An 18,340-nucleotide genomic window follows, 5' to 3' on the forward strand; every position below is an offset into this window, starting at 1 on the left:
GATTTTGGGGGCCTATTCCCAACAATTATCTGATACAGGCATGAGTGTTTACTCTTCTTGTGAGATAATCAATAATGTCTTGATGGAAACGGGTATCAATTCGGGGATTCCTGAGCCTTAAAGACCAAATAGGTTTCCCAAAGAGAGACTGTGGTTTGGAAACACAGACGCATCATTGCCCTTTCTGAAACTGAATCAGCAGCATTCAGATTTGTGCATTTCACTTTGGTCATTTTCAGTGGGCTATTTTATAGAGCTCCATGAAATGACTTGATAGTAATTGAATTTCTCTTGTTCTTTGAAATAATCAGAGTCTCAATAATCTTAACCACTGGGGAATAGGGTAGGCGGATCACTGGATAACAGAAGCTCCAGGTGACAGCAGCCCCATTTTCCTCTTTAGAAGGGGTATCTCCTGGTGTTAAGGGAATATGTTTGCATGTTCTCACTCATAAGTGGGAGTTGAACGATGAAAACACATGGATACAGGGAGGGAAACATCACACACCGGGGCCTGTAGGGGTGGGGAGCAAGAGGAGGGAGAGCATTAGGACAAATACCTAATGCATGCAGGGCTTAAAACCTAGATGACAGGTTGATAGGTGCAGCAAACCATCATGGCAAATGGATACCTATGTAACAAACCTGCACGTTCTGCATACGTATCTCAGAACTTAAAAGTACAAAACAAAAAAATGTATGACTCAGAGCAAAAATAAAAGTAGTAAAGTTAAAAAAAAAAAGGAAATTCAGATATATCAGCTTTCAAAATACACAGGTTCTGGGTCTTGCCATTTGGCATGTAGTAGAGTTTTTCAATCTCAACACTATTGACATTTTGGGCGGCATAATTCTTTCTCGTGGGTGGTTGTTCTGTGCATCGTAAAATGTTTACAGTTATCCCTGCCCAATATCCACTAGATGTAAGAAGCACTCCCTTCCCAGTTATGACAACCAAAACGACTCCAGACCATCCGCGATTCTCCTGGGAGGAAAGCTGCCCCCTCACTGAGGAACTGCCTTAGGAACTGAGGGAGTTTTGTTTTGTTGGAGTGAGACTATTTTGATGATGATCTTGTAGAGCTGAGAAATCACATACTCTTCAATTATTTGGAGGTATTTTGCCTATAAAGACGAATCTGTTGTTTTTAAAGTGTCCCTATACTTTGCAAATTCACTTGAAACAATAGACTGAACACTTAGAATGATCACTCAGTCCAAGTAATCATTCAAACATAATTTATTAACTTGTTTTAAACTCTAGTCCAAGTAATCATTCAAACATAATTTATTAACTTGTTTTAAACTCTAGTCCAAGTAATCATTCAAATGTAATTTATTAACTTGCTTTAAACTCTATATAGTTTACAAAATGTTTTCGTGTAAATAATCAAAACTTCATGTCAATTATTTACTAAAACAGTAATAGTAGACCTTTTGTCCCTCAACTCCTAGTCCTCATAACTGTTAACATAACACCATATTTGGCACTATCGGCATTTTTACGTTGACGTCCCCCATTTGGTAGCATTCTAGTAGAGCAGGCTGGGAAGCTGCCATCACCTCTGTATTGATTATGAGGAAACTGAGGCCAGAGGGGTTATAAGTGTAAAGTGCCAGTCCCAGAGCGAGAACAAAGAATGAAAGTCATGCGATCCCTGATCAAAGGCAGTCCCAATACACCATGCTGGCTTTTCACACACTCTCCCAGCTCCCACACTTCAGGGGCAGAAGGAGGATTTGTTTTACATCTTTTCCTCTCTCTTTCCTACAGGCTGACCTAGTTTCTGTGATGGATCTTGCAGAGGGAGAAAGGAAAAGGAGACACAGAAAATATCATGGGATTTATGGTCCTAGTTTCAAGTCCCCACTCTTTCCCATTCAGTGGCATCATCTTGGCATGACAGATCTGAGTTTCTCTTTCATCATCTGTAAAAAGAGTCCGATTCATGTGGTTGTTTGTGAGAATTTGAAGGCAATCAATCTGGTAGATTTTACATGTTTAAAAAAAAAAAGATAAATTTCACATTAAAATTAAAAATTGTATACAAATTAAAAAGTACACTGAGTAAGCAATTGATAAAAGATGAACTGCAAATGTCCAATAGTTATTTTTTAATATTTAAGCTCAGTAATCGACAAAATAGAAATTATAATAATGGTTTGACATCAAATTTTATCACCTTTAAGATGCTAAAGTTGAATCCAGTACGTATTCTTTCTCCTTTTTCTTCCATCAGTTGATTACAGAGGATGAAGCCCAAGAAATGAAGTAGCCACATTATGGAAAAGGCCTGGATTCCTGCATGACTGCATGGAGCAGAAACTCCCATCCACCCTTACTGAGCCATAATGTAACAAGAATCAAAACCTTCTTGATTTAAGCCAATGAGATAATACAGACCTCTGTGACTGAGTAATGTTACATGGTTTCAATGTCCAAAGTGGCATTTTTTATTCAGAATCCCAATAATGTTGAAGATGTCCTAAAGCAATCTCTCAGTAGCCAGGCTGAACCTCAGTAGAATTCTCTTTCACCTGTCAATGTGATAAAGTTTTCAAATTAGTTATAAAATTTATAAATTCTAGAAATTTTATTAAAAATCTGAACTTCTAGTGTTCTGAAAAAAAAAATGGTACTGTTGGGCTCATATTCCTCTCTTATGAAAGGACTGAAGGAGATTAATAGGTAGTCCCTAAAACACTAAATTTCCCATCTGGTCCACCAGGCCACCCTCACTCACTGGTGTTACCTTCTTTCCCTTGCGACTGTGTGACATCCGCCACAGACTGATGGTGAATAACTACCGATTCAGGATTTTCCTTCCACACTAGCAACTTGAGAAACGTTACTGGTATATCAAAATATTATTGAACCTTTTAGAAGATGTCCATGTTTGTCAAGTTTAGGAAATATGGATTTCATTCTTTATTCATCTCTTTCGCATGTCTGCATATCTGAACACTGGCTTGTTCAAAAGCAATGAATGACTCCACTGTTCAAATTATTTTTTCAAGAGATGTTTCACTGAAATACAGGCCTATAGCACTTCTTCCCTTTTTCTCCCATGTGCCAAGATAGAAAAAACAAACAAATCAACAAAAAACTATCCCGGGCCAGTATCTAACAAATGGATCATTTGTATTAAGGTTATAAATATTCTCTGTCTCTCATCCAATGAAACCTCTATTAAGGGTTCTCTTGAAGCATGAAATCTATCTCATTATTAACTGTTTTTAGAAATGATTTCCCTAGGGTGTCAACTTAGAACAATTTTCCTTATCAAAACCTACTTCTTTTTATCATTCAACAATCCAATTACTTTCTTTTCACACTAATGATCTTTTAAAGGTTGTGTTTTCCGTTCAGAGATGGCAGTGTAATCCACAGTGTATTTTATTTCATGGGTGGCATCCTCTGGGGGCAGAAGGATAAGATTTCTAAGGAAATTTTCAGGCTCTTTATATAGGCTCTCCTGGTTTCTCAGATTGGCTATTTAATTAAAACCTACATTTGGCCAGGCTAGATGGCTCATGCCTGTAATCCCAGCACTTTGGGAGGCCAAGGTGGGTGGATCGCTTGAGCTCAGGAGTTCGAGACCAGCCTAGGCGTGGCGAAACCCCATCTCTACTAAAATTTCAAAAATTAGCTGGGCATTGGTGGTACGTGCATGTAATCCCATCTACTCAGGAGGCTGAGGCAGGAGAATTGTGTGAACCCAGGAGGTGAAGGTTGCAGTGGGCTGAGATTGTGCCACTGCACTCCACTCTAGGTGACAGAGTGAGGCTCCATCTCAAAACAAAACAAACAAACAAAACCTATATTTCATTCTCCCTCTTACCCTGGCCATTATTTAACTCCTGCCTTCCTTCTTTACTTTCTTCAAACCTTTTTTCAATAGCTTATGGTGTTTCCTAAGAACTACATTGTCCTATGGTAAACAATATGTGGTTCTAACTGTATAAAATTTTAAAATTAGGTCTCTTTCTTTAGCAAGTGAAAAAAAATCACATTATTTCTAGATAGAAGACAGGGAATTTATTGGTTTACAACACAAGCATCCAAGGTACATTTGAGTTTCAGCTGCGGCTGTATTCAGGGGCTCAGAAGGACATGGTTTATCTTTTATCATCTCTAAGTTTAGTCTTCTTTTGTGCCAAATCCAAGTCACACTTCTTTTGTGAAGGTAATAAGGGCCACCTGTAGTTCCTCTAATTTTAAGTCTAGCAAAAATGAAAGTTATTATTACCCCCAGAGGTCCTAGACATCTGGGGTGTGCAGAAGAGAGTTAACATAACTGCCCTAGACTGCTGTCCTTGGAACGGCCTGTTGACAAGGTTGGCGCTTGGTTGCCATCTTGGAACTTGGATTTCAAGAGAGTTCCCACCGTTTCCTAATAAGAATGGCTCAGTGCATCAAGATTATTTATGCAGACAATGTGGTTTATGGTGACCTCCTGTGTTTTGGGGCAAAGTCTAGAATTTTGGTATGTGCCAGGCAGAGACTGCCAATGTGACCAGCTCTCAATAGAAACTCCAGGTGCTGATTCTCTGATGAGCTTCTCTGAAAGACAACGTTTCAGACATGCTGAGACACGTTACAGAAGGAACTGAGTGCTTCCCGTCGGCTTCACTGGAGGAGGACTCTGAAAGTTTGTACCTCGCTTCCTCCTGACTTCATCTCATGCACATTTTCCTTTTGCTAATTATGCTTTGCGTTTTCAATAATAAGTCATAGTCAGGGGTTGATTCTATGCTGAGTCCTGTGAATTATCTTTATCAATTATTGAACCTGGTCGTGGTCCTGGGGACCCTGCCACACTGGGATTCACTCTAATTGCAAACAGATCCTGGGCAGGTCTCACAGGCTCTACATTCCTTAGGCCCTCAGATGACGGCCTGTGCCCCCAGAGTAGGAAATGTGCATAGTTTCACATCAGCTGGGCACTTTGATAGGTTATTGATGTGTAATTGTCCTCAGGCTGATGCAGGTGGCATGGTGAGATGTTGCTGGGCATGAGGTCCAGGAAAAGTGGTTGGCTGAGGGCAGTGGTTGCAAATATGTCAGGTGATCAATTATGTTTTAAGGTATGTTCGGGTGCTTAGGTTGGGGAAATCAGAATCTTGGTAAATTCCACTTGGCATGTGCTTATAACGGACAGGACCTCATCCTGGACAGAAAGAGTCCCGTCTTCATTAACCCTGAGGACATGAGATTGTCAATAAACTTCCCCCACCAAACACACGTACCTGGATATCTTCTGAAATATGTGTATATTGTGTGAGGCCCTGACAATGCTCCGAGATTTATGTCAGGACGTTACTCTCCCCAGGCCATCAACCTTCTATTCTGAGGTGTCCACAATCACATGTGCATTCATGAACACATTTATATGGCCAGACATGAGGGAAACCCCCAAAGGGATTCTGTGCACTGATTGGCTAGACCTGAGTCACATGGTCCCCATGAAGCCTGGGGTGATGTCACCCTCCAGAGCACGTGGCCTGAGACTGGAGTGGGCGTCTGATTTATCTAAACATATTCAAGGGGCTGTGAGATTACAAAGGAGGATGGGAGATGAGGTGTCAAAATCATAATGCATGTTGACTTGTATGGAGCCCATCTTTTATCTATGTAGATAGTAAATGAATAACTGTAATACCAATCTTATAAATGTTGCAATTAAAGATTCTAAATCATTTATTGGCCAGCAGCACTGGCTCATGCCTGTAATCCCAGCACTTTGGAAGGCCAAGGCAGGCAGATCACCTGAGGTCATGAGTTTGAGACTAGCCTGGCCAACTTGGTGAAACCCTGTCTCTACTAAAAATACAAAAATTAGCAGGGTGTGGTGGAGCATGCCTGTAATCCTAGCTACTTGGGAGGCTGAGGCAGGAGAATCACTTGAACCGGGGAGGCAGAGGTTGAAGGGAACCGAGATCGCGCCACTGCACTCCAGCCTGGGTGACAGAGCACAACTCCATCTCAAAAAACAAAAAATCTAAATCATTTACGAAAATGGCAGAGGGAGCAATTTCTCTGTGACATCAAGGAAAGCTTCCCAAAAAGGAACGGATGAGTTGAGTCTGGATGGATGACCAGGAGTGACCAGGGAAGGGAGGGGAAGCCTGTGGGAAAAGGCATTTCTTTCAGATGTTTGCACTGAGCTTGGAGAGACGGAAAACATAATGGGAAGTGGATTAAACAGCAATACCAATGGTGTTCATGAGAACAAGTCAGGGGAAGGGGATTTACTGGAACTTTTAGTTGCTCAGCTATGTCCTTAGGCATTTAAGGTCTTTCTTTTTATTCTATTTTTATCAGTCTATGGCTGCATTTTCAGGTTTTCTCCCCATGGATGCAAGAGGCTGCTGCAGCTCCAGACAGAAGAACATCTCACATACCACAAAGGAGGGGGGTGGGTGAAGACAAAATTTTCACACCGCATCTTTCTTTTTATCAGAGAATTCCCCCCTGCCCCCCACCCCCAGAAGCTTCTGGCAGACATCTTACATCTCATTCACCAAAAGCTAGGTCAGCATGGCTACCTGTGACTGCTAGAGAGGCTGAGAAAACAAACTTCTGTGATTTTCTTAAGAATGCATAGATGCATGCCACTATGCCCAGCTGATTATTCTATTGTTATTATTTTTAGTAGAGATGAGGTCTCACTATGTTGCCCAGGCTGGTCTCAAACTCCTGAGCTCAAAGCTGTCCTCCTGCCTTGGACTCCCAATGTGTGTCTGCTTGTTTTATTTTTTGTTTGGTGTCATTTATGTTGAAGGGTGTCCTCGTGTGTGGTGGTCTTTGTTGCTCGTCCATATCAGAAAGTGGGAACTGCGCAGTGGAGTCTGTGGCTAGTTGCTGGGGCTGATCCCTGTGGGGCGGTCTGCTGGGCTGTTTCATTCCAGAGGCCCTCATGCCGGTTGCTTTAGGCATTTCTTCTTGCCTTGGTCAATATCTTCAGAGAAGGAGCATCCGGTCTCCTGCGAGGAGGGTGTTGATCTGCCCTCATCACCCTGGAGCACGGCTGAGGAAAGACTGTGCATCCCAGTGTTCAGCGCACCCTGGCATCTGCTCAGTATGGACGCTCATTTCCAACCATACTGGAGGCTTTCTCTTTCGCAGTCTGCAGAGAAGAATCCAACATCAGTGAAGGCAGTATCTGTTCTGTGCAGGAAACGTGCGAGGGGAGAAGAAAAGGCACACACGCAATACCTTTAAGGGTAAACAGCCTTTATCCCAAGTATATGGCAATACAGATACAGTAAGCAAATCATAGAATAAGCAAATGATATAATACATTACACTGGGAAGGGGAGAAGGGAAAAGATGTACGTATTTACACTCACCAGCCTTTGGAGGATTCACCACCAGACCGGGAAGCAACAGCTTGGGTTCCAGAGTCGGCCACTCGTCCCTGCACAGCCCAGCCGAGGAGAGGTCTCATGAAGCTTTGGCGTGGTCTGGGACCTGAGCTCTTTTTGTAACGAGTTGTTTGGCATGAGGCCCAGTCACCAGGGCCGTTCGCGACTTGGCTCAAGGAACACAAAAAGTCAACTCGTTTTTGCTGCTGTCTATTGTTTTGAATAACTAACGTATAGGAATAGATTGAAATAGAGATTCCTCTGAAACGCTGGACGAACGCCTCAAGGGGCTCACACAACCTGTTCCGGGCCTTGGTGACCATTGTGTCCATGTTCAATTGAGCTCATGTTCAATTTTTACCTTTTCCTCCACAGTATCCAGGTGCATGGAACTGGGGAGGGGGCTGAACTCTGTGGAATAAATGTGATTGCTGTGTGACTCCCGCTCCCTCCCCATTGGTATAGGATTTAACTGGCTGGGGCCCTCACTGTTTGCCAACTTCCGTTTCTTGTTTGTTTTGTATTACATCCTCTCCTTTTCCCTTTGTCTGTTGGGTTTATGACTTACAAACAGAATCAATATTTGTATTTTAGTGGTGTTTGGGAAGGAGTGGGGGGGTACAATTTGACATCTTTACTAAATGCTGATTAACCGATCTTTTTTACAATTTCATTTGGATAATTTAATGTTATGTAGACCACAGTGTAATGGGCTATGAAATGTAAGCTTTTAATTTATTTCATCCCATATGATTATCAATTTCTTGATTATTCCATTGTGATGCTTTCTCAGCTTTTAGTGTCTTCTAACTACCAGTAAACAGACAAAAATTCAGCACCAAGGGTCCAAGAAGACAAAATCAGCTCCTTTTCTTTCTTTGTTTTTTCCCTGGTAGGTATATTTTGTTTGTAAATCAAGCTTTTATGGAAGTGAAGGGGGAAAAAACAAGAACATAAAAATCTGTTAACATCCTTTTTTTTTTTGCCTTAACCTCCTAGGATGCATGATTCTTTGTACCCTCAATGTCTTGACCCTAAAAAAAAAATCCATTTTAACCAGGACATCTACATAACTTTGCTCCCTGAAGTCCTATGGAGCAGAGGCAAAAGGTCAAAATATTTTCATAATGTACATTTTTTCTTATGAAAACATATTTCTTGAAGGGATTTTATGCCAAGTAATAATTAGACCTAATCTCTAGGTCTTCATATGTTAACCCTGAACCATGATTAATGATTCTGTAAAAAATAAGTGATGTTTGCATTTTCTATACACCATCCACCCAGCAGAGGAATGAGAGAGTGCTTTCAACATTTAGTTAACCCTATGAGTGAGCGAATTATTTGACTTTTAAAGTTAAAATAACTGCTGTACATCTTGATTCTCATCACATTTTTTCTCTTTATTACTATTTTTATCCTGTTACCTGTCACTCGTATCACAGAAAATGATGCATCCTTTATGAGAAATAACAAGTTGTTGCAATTAGCAAGATTCATGTTAAAGGATTAAAGAAGTATATGCTTTTTATTGACAAAATTGAAAAGTATATAGGGAAAATCTTCCTTTCTTTCTGCCTCCCTCCTTTCCTCTCTTCCTCCCTCTTTCTCGTTCCCTTTCTTTTTTCCTTCCTTCATACACATTAGTGTTTCTTTATGAACAAAGAGGAAGAAGAGAGAAATGTCCTCAGAGGGGAAATGTGTTCAGTGATCTGTAGTTAATTCACTCATGCATATTATAAACCAGCCACTATTTTAATTTTGTATCCTGTATTTGAAATTCCTAATCATACTTTGTTTCACTCCATCTGCTTTGCCCTTCCCCTAAAGCTTTATTTTCCTTTACTAAGAGTCACCTTTTATAATTTACTGGGAACTCACAGTTTTAATTTTAAGATGATTACTCTCTACTTCTCTGATGACAAGAGTCAAGAGACGCTGATGTAATTGCAAAGGAGAGGAATTCCACCTTCCTGCAGGAGCTGGCCTAACAATTCTCAGAAAACCAGAGGAGGCAACCTCTTGAGAACTCCAGCCTCTGGGCACTGGCACAGGTCCTGACACTGGGGAGGGTCAGAGTGTTACAGGAAAGGGGTCGTGATCCAGGCCCCCAGAGAGGGTTCCTGGATCTCGCGCAGGAAATAATTCAGGGAGAGTCCATGGAGAAAAGTGAAAACAATTTCATTAGGAAAGAAAAGGAACAAAACAACGGCCACTCCACAGACAGAGGAGCCCTGAGGGCTGCTAAATGCCCATTTTCATGGTTATTTCTTGATGATATGCTAAACAAGAGTTGGATTATTCACATCTCCCTTTTTTAGACCATATATGGTAACTTCCTGATGTTGCCATGGCATTTATTTGTGAACTGTCATGGTGCTGGTGGGAGTGTAGCAGTGAGGACGACCAAGGTCATGCTCATCGCCATCTTGGTTTTGGTGGGTTTCCGCTGGCTTCTTTTTTTTTTTTTTTGAGACAAGTCTCGCTCTGTCACCCAGGCTGGAGTGCAGTGGTGTGATCTGTGCTTAGCTCTGCCTCCCGGGTTCACGCCATTCTCCTGCCTCAGCCTCCCGAGTAACTGGGACTATAGGCACCCACCACCACGCCTGGCTAATTTTTTTTTTTTTTTTTTGTAGTAGAGACAGGGTTTCACTGTAGCCAGGGTGGTCTCGAACTCCTGACCTCGTGATCTGCCCGCCTCAGCCTCCCAAAGTGCTGGGATTACAGGTGTGAGCCACCGTGCCCGGCCTCCAATGGCTTCTTTATCGCAACTTGTTTCATCAGCAAGGTCTTTGTGACCTGTATCTTGTGACAACCTCCTATCTCATCCTGTGACTTAGAATGCCTTCACCTCCTGGGAATGCAGCATAGTAGGTCTCAGCCTCATTTGACCCAGTTCCTGTTTAAGATGGAGTTGCTCAGGTTCAAATGTCTGACGAATGCACTCCCCACGTGGATGCTCAGAGTCTCATGGAGAGAGTTGTCAGCCCTGCTCACTCTTCTCGATTTTTGGAGCCATACAAAATGATACAGAATGTTAGGTGGTATTTTACCATCTGCAGTAGAGTGAGGGGGAACTCGTTCTACCCTTTACCTGCATTAAGTTTATAATTTAATAGCATTTTTCCGAATTTCAACTTTGGTATTTAACTCAATCAGGCCGAAAAGTTTCTTCCAAAGCTTCCAAATAGTACATTAATAGTTCTGGTTTTAGAAAGCCGTTTAGCGACTTCAGATTCTGGAAGGCATTTCTCCGCACAGCTCTGAATAAAGTTACCAATGCCTCCTTATTGGAAATCTATTTCTGTAAATGAGACCTTCAGTGACCAAAATGAGTTTTTTCATTTTGAAGTACGCGCTGACAAGACATTAGACCCTTGTGCCACCCTTCCAAATGCATGCCCGCTGGGCCCAGGTGAGCTTCAGGAACATCAGGAATGACCTTGGGTGTCAAGAACTGATGACTGGGTTAACCCTTCTTGGTGTGGTAGCTTTTATCCTTGCAGTTGTGTCTCCTGGAATCTATCCTACAAATGAACTTGAGGTCATGGGTTAGTTCTGCTCACCCCCTCTCTGAATCTTATTTCTGACTTACTGAGTAGCCCCTACTGAACTGGTGACTCCTGCTCAATATCTTCATATACCTGAGTCACTGACCACATCAGATGGAGAAAGAAATCCTGGGTTAAACAACAAACAACTTGTTGTTGTTGAGACATGGTCTTGTTCTGTTGCCCAGGCTGGAGTGCAGTGGTGTGATCATGATTCACTTCAGCCTCCACCTCCCTGGCTTAAGGAATCCTCCTGCCTCAGCCTCCTGAATACCTGGGACTGCAGGCACACACCACCATGCCTGGCTATCGTTTTTATTTTATTTTTTTGGTAGAGATGGGGTCTTCCTATGTTGTCTAGGCTGGGCTTGAACTCCTGGGCTCAAGGGATCCTCCTACCTCAGCCTCCCAAAGTGCTGAGAATACAGGTGTGAGACACACTGGCCCTGAATAATTTTTTTTTTTTTTGAGAGTCTCACTCTGTTGCCCAGGCTGGAGTGCAATGGCACGATCTTGGCTCACTGCAACCTCCGGCTCCTGGGTTCAAGCAATTCCCTGCCTCAGCCTCCTGAGTAGCTGGGATTAGAGGTACCCACCACCACACCCAGCTAATTTTTGTATTTTTAGTAGAGACAGGGTTTCACCATCTTGGCCTGAGTAACTTTTATGTGTAATGCTTGACAACAAATAAGGCAAAACAGATATCAGATCACAGCTCGGAAAACCCATGTATCTAATGTTGTTAACAACATGTGATTCTAATATACACCAAATATGCATGTTACTGGAAAGGTCCTGATCCAGACTCCAAGAGAAGGTTCTTGGATCTCACGCAAGAAAGAATTCGGGGTGAATCCACAGAGTAAAGCGAAGGCAGGTTTATTAGGAAAGTGAAGAAACGAAAGAATGGCTACTTCACAGACAGAGCAGCCCCAGGGGCTGCTGGTTGCCCATTTTGAGTGGCTATTTCTTGATTACATGCTAAACAAGGGGTGGATTATTCGTGAATTTTCCAGGAAAGGGGTAGTCAATTCCTGGAACTGAGAGTTCCTCACTTTTTATACCATATAGGGTAACTTCCTGATGTTGCCATTGCATTTGTAAACTGTCATAGCTCTGGTGGGAGTGTCTAATGCATTCTAATTAGCATATAATGAGCAGTGAGGACCACCAGAGCTCACCCTTGTCGCCATCTTGGTTTTGGTGGAATTTGGTTGACTTCTTTACTGCATCCTTTTATCCGCAAGGTCTTTGTGACCTGTCTCTGTGCTGACCTGTGATCTCATCCTGTGACTTAGAATGCCTTCACCTCTGGGAATGCAGCCCAGTAGGTCTCGGCCTCTTTTTACCCCGCCCCTATTCAACATGGGAGTTGCACTGCTTCCAACACCTCTGACACATATATACTTTAAGCAACAAAACTTGAATACAACCATATTTTGGAGTATCCTTAATGTGTTGTGCTTTCTTGTCCTTTAAGCAGAAGATGAGGAATGTATGATAATGTATCTGAGTGCTCGTGTGACTCTGTGTGTGGGTGTCTGTGTGTGCATGACTCTGTGTGTGTATGTGTCTGTGTGTGTGACTGTGTGTCTTGTGTCTGTATGCCTATGTGTGTCTGTGTGTCTGTGTGCATGTGTCTGTGTGTATGTATGTGGGTATGTGACTGTGTGTGTGTGAGACTGTGTGTGTGCATCTGTGTGCATGTGTGTGTCTGTGTCTCTGTGTGTGTCTGTGTATATGACTGTGTGTGTCTGTGTGTGTGCATGTGTGTGTGTGTGTGACTGTGTCTGTGTGTGTGCATCTGAGTCTGTGTGTGTGTGCATCACTGTGTGTCTGTGTGTGTACGTACCTGTGTGTGTTCGTATGTGGGACTCTGTGTCTGTATGTGTGACTGTGTGTCTGTGTGTGTGTGTCTGTGTGTGTGTATCACTGTGTGTGCATGTGTGTGTGTGTTTGTGCGTCTGAATATCATCACCATGAGCACTGGCTGTTTGTCGGGTACCAGCATTGGATGCAGCGAGGCCTCTGAAGCTGCCTGACTCATCCCGTTTGTTGCTTTATATACTGCTGTCAGACAAGCACGTTTCTGGGGTATTTCTCTTGGTGTTTTAATGTCCAATCTTATTGATGCATGCTGTCACTTTTTGTCGCTCTCAGTGTGCTTTTTCATAACAGGTTTCACATGTGCAAATTTGCTTTTTATAAACAACCTTTGAGGAAGAAATCTTTGTTTTCTATGCTGTTAAGTTCCATGAGGGAAGAAAGGACCTCGTTTCTTTTGGTCTCCTTGCACCTGGCACATGGGGAGACTGAAAGGAGAGCTCATTAAATATTCACCGAGGGAATAACCAATTCTATTTCAATTGAACATAAAGGAAGAAAAAGTGTCTCAGAATCCAAATGGCTTAACATTGCCTAATACAGAAACTCGGTGGGTCTACATTGGCTTCTAACAGGCTTAAAAATCTCTTGGTTCTTGGTTGTGTCAATGGTAGACGTACTTTCTTGGCAGAAATTCTCTTATTTTTCCCCAAGACCTCCTTGGCCACTTCTTCTTGGAAATCCTCCTTTCCCTCTCCATGTGGTTCTAGAGAGCTCTTTTGTGATTAGCCTTTGAGATCTCTTCATTCAGGGATTTCATCTGAATTTTGCTGTGTACTCAGTGTGGGGGAGAGACCCTTCAAGAAATACGACCACTCATTGCCTTTTGCATGTTTTTTCCGACTACACTTGACTTTAATTACCTTACTCTTATTTATATTCTTTGAGTGCTCTCCTGTCTCATTTGCAGCTGTTTACGCCCATTTAAATCTCTTCACATCAACAAAGCCACTTATTTTGTCCCGGTAATTTACTGGTCCAGATATTAGTTACTGCCTATAGGATTTTTTTGCCAGTTAATTCAAGATCTACCATTTTTCTCTGTCTACGCTGTGCATCATTTCTTCTACAAAAGAAACACTGAAGATTCCTCCCCCTTTTAGACTATACAGGGCAACTTCCTGAGGTTGCCGTGGCACCTGTGAGCAGTCATGGCGCTGGTGGAAGTGTTTCTTAGCACGCTAATGTAATATAGTTAGTGTACAACGAGCAGTGAGAACAGTCAGAGGTTAGGTTTGTTGCCATCTTGATTTTGGTGGGACTTGGCCAGCTTCTTTACTGCAGCCTGTTTTATCAGCAAGGTCTTTATGATCTGTATCTCGTGCTGTCTTCCTATCTCATCCTGTGACTGAGGATGCCCAGCTGCCTGGGAATGCATCCTAGTAAGCCTCAGTTTTATTTTACCTAGTACCTATTCAAGATGGAGTGGCACTTGTTCAAATGCCTCAGACAGTTCTTCAAAAGCACATCACCATTCATCTTATGAGAAGCTCACTTCAAAAAATAGTGAATGTCAAATCATCCACAAAGTTATTGTTTTAAAACATTATTTATTCTCATCAATTACAGTTTTCTAAACTCTTGTTAAAGGAAATAATTTGCATTGGGTTGTGAATGATATTGTTTGCTTCTGTTTGTTTTATTGTCTTAATTTTTGAGAACAAAGGTGTCAGATGACAGATATGGAAAGAGGTTCTTAAAATTATATTTCCTCTGCATCTCATTCTTTGTAAACTGACATTTCTAAGACCCAAGATAGACTTAACGCTAAGATGAGAATAATTAAGCAGGATCTTTTCACATATTGGATAGTAAAAGTGGCAGAAAGAGACATGCATGTCAGGAGTGGGCGATTGGGGGGGTGCTGAAGGCAAGGAACGACAAGCTTGAAATGCTCTTCACCTCCAGAGAGGATCACTTAGCTCTGAGTGAGGTTGGAAAAGGGGATAATGGGCTTATTCATGTTAAGAGAGAAGATATTTTATGTCAGACTTCACTGCTTGCATTTTTATTTGCACCTTCTTCTCTTTTTAATTGGCTCCCCCTGTTACATTTCTTTTCTGATTTTGAGCTTCTGACATCGTGTGCACACATGCCGTATCTATCCTGGATGTGATAAATGTTCTGAAGAAAAATGTATGTGCAAAGGTCACAAAATTTGTCCTGATTCAGATACTTAGGAAATTCATAAACTTGGGCAAGTTACAGGGCCTCAGTTTTCATGCCTGGAAAGTGACTATGATCCCTCCGTGGTGTACTTACAACATTGCAGGGATTTAGGGAGAGTCAAATGAGTTACTGAATGTGACAAAACATGTATGGATACCATATAAATAGGAGATGAATATCATATAAATGGGAGGGAGGATTGTTACATAGCTATATCCTCTAAGCTGTAATCTCTGGGACAATGCTTTTACTAATGTGCTCAGAAAATCCCTGGAGGTCTCAGGCAATCATCCGAAGGGCCTCTACGATCACAACATTTTACAAAATAATGCTAAGATACTGGTGCCTTTTTCACTCAAAAATCTCTTAGGTGTGTACAGGGCAGTTTTTACTGATGTGTGGCGATGTCACTGCTGTGAAGATTCATGGGCTGTGAAGACACATGTGCCTGTGTGTTCTTGTGTTTCTTAAAATGTTCCAAGGCTGAAAATTTAGAAAAAAAAAAGTGTACATTTTCAGAAAATAATTGTTTGTTTTTAGTGCTTCTCCTGACTCTCTACTATTTATCTTCAGCTTTATCTGCGGAATGTTGGAACCTCATTATCATTCAATAAGACATTATTTTGAAGACACAGTTTTCCTTGAGCCTGTGAAAAAACACAAGAGATACCCTATTATCTAGCTTTCAAATGATATTTGCTTTTCAAAAACTGATACAGTTTTATTTTTTCCAAATCTGCAATTTTACCATTCAATAGGATTTTATTCTAAAATAATCCGAATATTACTTAAAATATGGTTTTCTTTGTTTAAAGATGGTTAGAACTTCAAAAGTGAGATCTGAAGACTGGCTTTCTCAAGCTAAAACAGCACTAGCTACATACAAATGCTGAAAAAATTAAAAATGACTGCTGAGATAGTTGTCTATCTCATGAAAGGGAGAAATCTGCTCAAAAGAATCTAGAGGCTATGAAATAGAGGAGAAAGGGAGGGAGAAGGTGACATTTGTTAAAGGATTTGAAGACCATCCTGGCCAACACAGTGAAACCCCGTCTTTGCTAAAAATACAAAAATTAGCCAGGTATGGTGGTGGGCACCTATAATTCCAGCTACTCAGGAAGCTGAGGCAGGAGAATTGCTTGAACCCAGGAGGAGGAGGCTGTAGTGAGCTGAAATCGCGCCACTGCACTCTAGCCTGGGCGATAGATTGAGACTCCATCTCAAACAAAAAAACAAAAAAATTAAGAAGGAATACAAAATTATAGCTAGCTTGGAGAAATAAGTTCTACTGTTCTGTATCACTGTAGCATGAATATAGTTAACAATAATGTATTATACAGTTTCCCTAGATCAGCTGGGCTTGGAGGGGGGTGCCCCCTTTGAGAAGGGAGGCACAGGGTTTGGGTGAGGGGTGGAAGCCCCCAGAAGTGCCTGGCTTTTTTGGCAACTGAGGGCCCAATGACTAACTACGTTTACATGACTTGAGTGTTGAACCTTGATTAACGTCTGTACGTCGCCTTTCCTTGTTCTAACCCTGAGCCCTGGGGAAGCAGGAAAGTGTGGCCGTCCTCTTCCACAGCTTTTTCTCCAAGTAAACTACTGAAATCAAACTGCATTTCACATGTGTTTACACATATTGTTCAAGCTTGTTATGTCATTTTCCCAGTCCTTAAAGACACGACGTTTAATACAACAACTTTACCTTAAAAAAAAAAATTATAGAGTTTCGAATGGTTAGGAGGATGTTAAACATTCCCCAAAAAATGAATGATAAGTGTTTGAGAAAATGAATATGCTGGTCATTGTGATCTGATCACTCTGCGTTGTGTGTATATATAGAAACATTCTTAGATACCCCATTAAAATGTATAATTATTATTTGTCAATTAAAAAAATAAAATAAAATTTTAAATCTAGGTGGAAGTTTAAATGGTAAATAAAACAGGAAAAAAATGTATATTCCCCTTAACTTAATAAGTGTTAATTTCTTGTGTCGTATTCAAGAGAACATCTCAAATAATAATATGGTATAAGACAGACTTCAGTATCATTTTGTGATTAATCTTTTCGAGTTGAAAGAAGGCATTGAATACTTTTGGTGAAGTTATTACTGAAATAACTTTTGCACCAATATGTGCACTAATGTGTGCTCGTTAAAGTCACAACTTTTTGTTGCTGCTTTTCAAATTAGAAGGGAAAAACAAACATGATGTTTCTGAAGGGTAAATTATGATGTGGTATCGACAGTAGGCAAGGGAATGTCACAGCTCTGCTGGGTTGGCATGGCTGGATTTCTCCCAGGTGAAACTCTAGTAAAAGAAAGGACAGAACCTCCACTTTCCCATGATACAGTATCCCACTGACAGAAAGACTTAGCTGTCAACATGAAGACTGAGTTAACATCTCATATGCGGCATCATACGTTTGCTTTGAAAATGGATGAGGATGAGTTGTGGAACCAGGAGTGATGGTAGGACCAGCTTTTAGAAAGTTCCTTCCACTCGGCTGGGCGCGGTGGCTCATGCCTGTAATCCCAGCAGTTTGGGAGGCCGAGGCAGGTGGATCATCTGAGGTCAGGAGTTTGAGACCATCCTGGCCAATATGGTGAAACCCCGTCTCTACTAAAAATACAAAAAAATTATCTGGACTTGACGGTGGGCACCTGTAATCCCAGCTACTTGGGAGGCTGAGGCTGGGGAATCACTTGAACCCAGGAGGCGGAGGTTGCAGTGAGCTGAGATCGCACCACTGTTACCCAGCCTGGGGAACAAGAACGAAACTCCATCTCAAAAAAAAAAAAAAAGAAAGAAAGTTCCTTCCACTCTTTGATGAGTATTGGTCAAAAGGAGTACCACCAAAACTGTAACTAAAGGATGCATTATGTCTCCAGAAAAATCTCGAGGAAAAGTCATGCGAGCAATAGTCATAGCTATTGGATTGGGCTCTAAAGGAAAGGGTGGAGAGATTCAGCCAGTTAGTACAACAGTTAGAGATGAAGTTCTTCTCCCAGAATACAGAGGCATCAACGTCGTTCTAGGTGGCAAAGATTCTTTCTTCTTAGAGATAATTACATACTTGGAAAGTATCTAGACTGAAGTAAATCACTATTGAAATGGCATCCACACGAAGCTGCCCACTCCACTGAAGTTCTGAAATCTCTCATCAGTGAAATAATTTCCGGCTCCCTCTTTTATAATAAACTCATAATTCATAAAAAACGAAAGAAGTAAAAAGATAAAAATGGATGAATCCCTAAGTTCACCTGGGCTTGCTATTTTTATCTGGCATGAGCACTAAGTAGCCATCAAAGATCGCCTTTTATGTGATGAAAATGAAGTGGTACTCTAACAGAGAAATGTTGGAAAACG

At 41.5% G+C, this 18,340-nt stretch overlaps 1 protein-coding gene across 1 annotated transcript; it reads left to right on the plus strand.

The window, feature by feature from the left end:
* Positions 1-17,439: 17,439 nt before the first annotated feature.
* LOC144333246 (10 kDa heat shock protein, mitochondrial-like) lies at positions 17,440-18,062 on the plus strand. Its single transcript, XM_077955980.1, has 2 exons — positions 17,440-17,476; positions 17,806-18,062. Exons 1-2 carry the CDS (start codon positions 17,440-17,442, stop codon positions 18,060-18,062), a joined length of 294 nt encoding a protein of 97 aa, XP_077812106.1.
* Positions 18,063-18,340: the final 278 nt, after the last annotated feature.

This window comes from Macaca mulatta, chromosome 11 (genome assembly GCF_049350105.2).
Source record: "Macaca mulatta isolate MMU2019108-1 chromosome 11, T2T-MMU8v2.0, whole genome shotgun sequence".
In the NCBI taxonomy this organism is placed as follows: Eukaryota; Metazoa; Chordata; class Mammalia; order Primates; family Cercopithecidae; genus Macaca; species Macaca mulatta.